The sequence below is a fragment of the Arabidopsis lyrata genome (genome assembly GCF_000004255.2).
Source record: "Arabidopsis lyrata subsp. lyrata unplaced genomic scaffold ARALYscaffold_3, whole genome shotgun sequence".
NCBI lineage: Eukaryota > Viridiplantae > Streptophyta > Magnoliopsida > Brassicales > Brassicaceae > Arabidopsis > Arabidopsis lyrata.
In genome coordinates this window covers 18351584-18353711 of record NW_003302553.1, presented here as the reverse complement: position 1 = coordinate 18353711, position 2128 = coordinate 18351584, and the positions used below count along the sequence as shown (strand labels likewise).

General features: G+C 35.6%; 1 protein-coding gene across 1 annotated transcript; it reads left to right on the top strand.

Moving 5' to 3' along the window:
- The first annotated feature begins 268 nt into the window (after positions 1-268).
- Positions 269-1144, top strand: LOC9321952 (transcription factor MYB117). The gene is made up of 2 exons (XM_002885840.2): positions 269-464; positions 557-1144. Exons 1-2 carry the CDS (start codon positions 308-310, stop codon positions 1093-1095), a joined length of 696 nt encoding a protein of 231 aa, XP_002885886.1. The 5' UTR covers positions 269-307; the 3' UTR covers positions 1096-1144.
- The last annotated feature ends 984 nt before the right edge of the window (positions 1145-2128 follow it).

Below are 2128 nucleotides of genomic sequence, written 5' to 3'. Positions count from 1 at the left end.
AAATTACACAATTAATCATCAAAATATTATACCATGGGAGAGAGAGAAGAGTCTTGTAAAGAGAAGAAATTAAACACGACTTTTCATCCATAACCCTAAAAAGAGAGTTGTCTTTTTGGTCTTAATTTTCATCCTTTTATCATTTCCACATAGACTAACTATGTTCTTCCCCTTTTTTGTGACAAATATCTCCAACGACAATAAATTAATGTTCTTCCCCTTTTTTGTGACAAATATCTCCAACGACAATAAATTAATCCATCTTTTTCGGTTATAGGTAAGAGATAGAGACAGAGATTAATTGTCTATGGAAGTCTCAAGAGGAAGCAAGAGTGATGAGAATAACAAGAGTTGTCAGAGAGGTCACTGGAGGCTTGTCGAAGATGAAAACCTCCGGAAACTTGTTGTTCGACATGGTCCCAAGAACTGGAATTTCATTGCTCAACATTTTAAGGGACGATCCGGTAATTATATATAGATCTATCTACTTATATTCTTTTTTCTTTTTGAATTATCAAGAAGACTTGAGTAGGGTTTGATTTGTTGTTGAATTTAGGAAAAAGTTGTAGATTGAGGTGGTACAACCAATTGGATCCAAACATACAAAAGAGACCCTTTACCGATGAAGAAGAAGATCGGTTATTGAAAGCTCATGCGGTCCAAGGGAACCGATGGGCTTCTATCGCTAGGAAGTTCCCTGGAAGAACCGATAACGCGGTCAAGAACCGTTTTCATGTTATCGTGGCTAGATGCAAACGTGAAGGAGGTGCTTCCAACACTAACTATACTCTTCCGAGCCTCAACAACTTGAACGTTGAGCACTGGTGTTACCGGGCTACGCATACACAAGACTCGTTCCCTTATTGTAATTCTCTTCTTGGATCCTCATCAGTTTCGAATGATCGCCATGCAAGTCATTTTGGAAACACAAGCTTGGTGGGTTTAGAGAAAAATTATAAATTTCATGGGACATCGGATAAGAGTTCATCCGGAGATGGACTAACTAGCAATCTTGCTGATGATGTTGGGGGTGAGAATGAGAACTATAGTGTTACGTTCATTGATTTTCTTGGGGTTGGGTTAGATTCTCATTAGCTCATAATATCATATCAATATAGTTATAGTTTGAAGGGTTAATTTTTATTATTAGAGTTCACGTTTCATTTTCAAATTTTCATCCGATTCATATTTTTCCAGATTGCTATTTCTATATGTCTAACGCATGCTATTTGATGTGAGTCAAATTAAGACTTAAGACTACTCTCTCAAATAAGAGATCGTGTGTAGCACTTTAGGGTCGAATTCCACAAAGCTCTCGTATTCACACAATAGACTAACAAGGTTCAAATTAAGCTAAACAAGTAAAGATTGTAAATTAAAATAAAACAAGTAATTAAAATCGAGATGTAAATCAGATGGGAAAACGTTAGGCTTAAGGATTTTTCAAGAAATAAACTAATAGTAAATCTAGGAAATTAATTAGGATTATTTAACGAACCGTTCTAGAGCTCAAAATACTAATGAATAGCTAACCACCTCTCGATGCGCTAACTAACTAATCTAATATCAGTAATTCCACCTCTCGATGCGAATTCCTAGATCTAGACTAGCATTAAACTCAAGTTTGATATGTTCACAAATTCTCCTAGACCAACTCTCGATGCATCTAGAAATATTTGCTCGCCTAAGGTAGTTCCAGTAATAGGTGCCCTCTCGGATCAAATACCTATTATCCTAAGATCAAATTCTAGGTGATCAAGCTAGAATTAACATTAAGAATAACCTAAGGTGAAGAACTCTATAGATTAATCCTAACAGGTTATCGATCTACTAATTCATCTAAATCCCTAATGAGAATCCCTAAACCTAACAAGCAAACTACTCAGACATGGAGATTGAAGCAAACAACATGATTGAATAGAATTGCACTAAGAGAAATTAAGAAGAGATTAGAGTTTAGAAAGATCTTCTCTGGAGGACCTCTCTCCAATTATCTCCCAAAGGATTCAAGCTCCCAAGAACAAAGTAAAATAAAGCTTAAGAGAGATCTCTAAAACAAAACCCTAAAAATCTATATATATGTTCTTAAAAACGTGTAGGGACTTCTTTGAAAATAGGGAAAAGTTCT

What these genes read in the sequence shown, in the direction of transcription:
- LOC9321952 (XM_002885840.2), top strand. Translation starts at nt 308, where the DNA reads ATGGAAGTCTCAAGAGGAAGCAAGAGTGATGAGAATAACAAGAGTTGT. An exon ending in ACATTTTAAGGGACGATCCG is followed by an intron (nt 465 to 556) that starts GTAATTATATAT and finishes TGTTGAATTTAG; the next exon opens with GAAAAAGTTGTAGATTGAGG.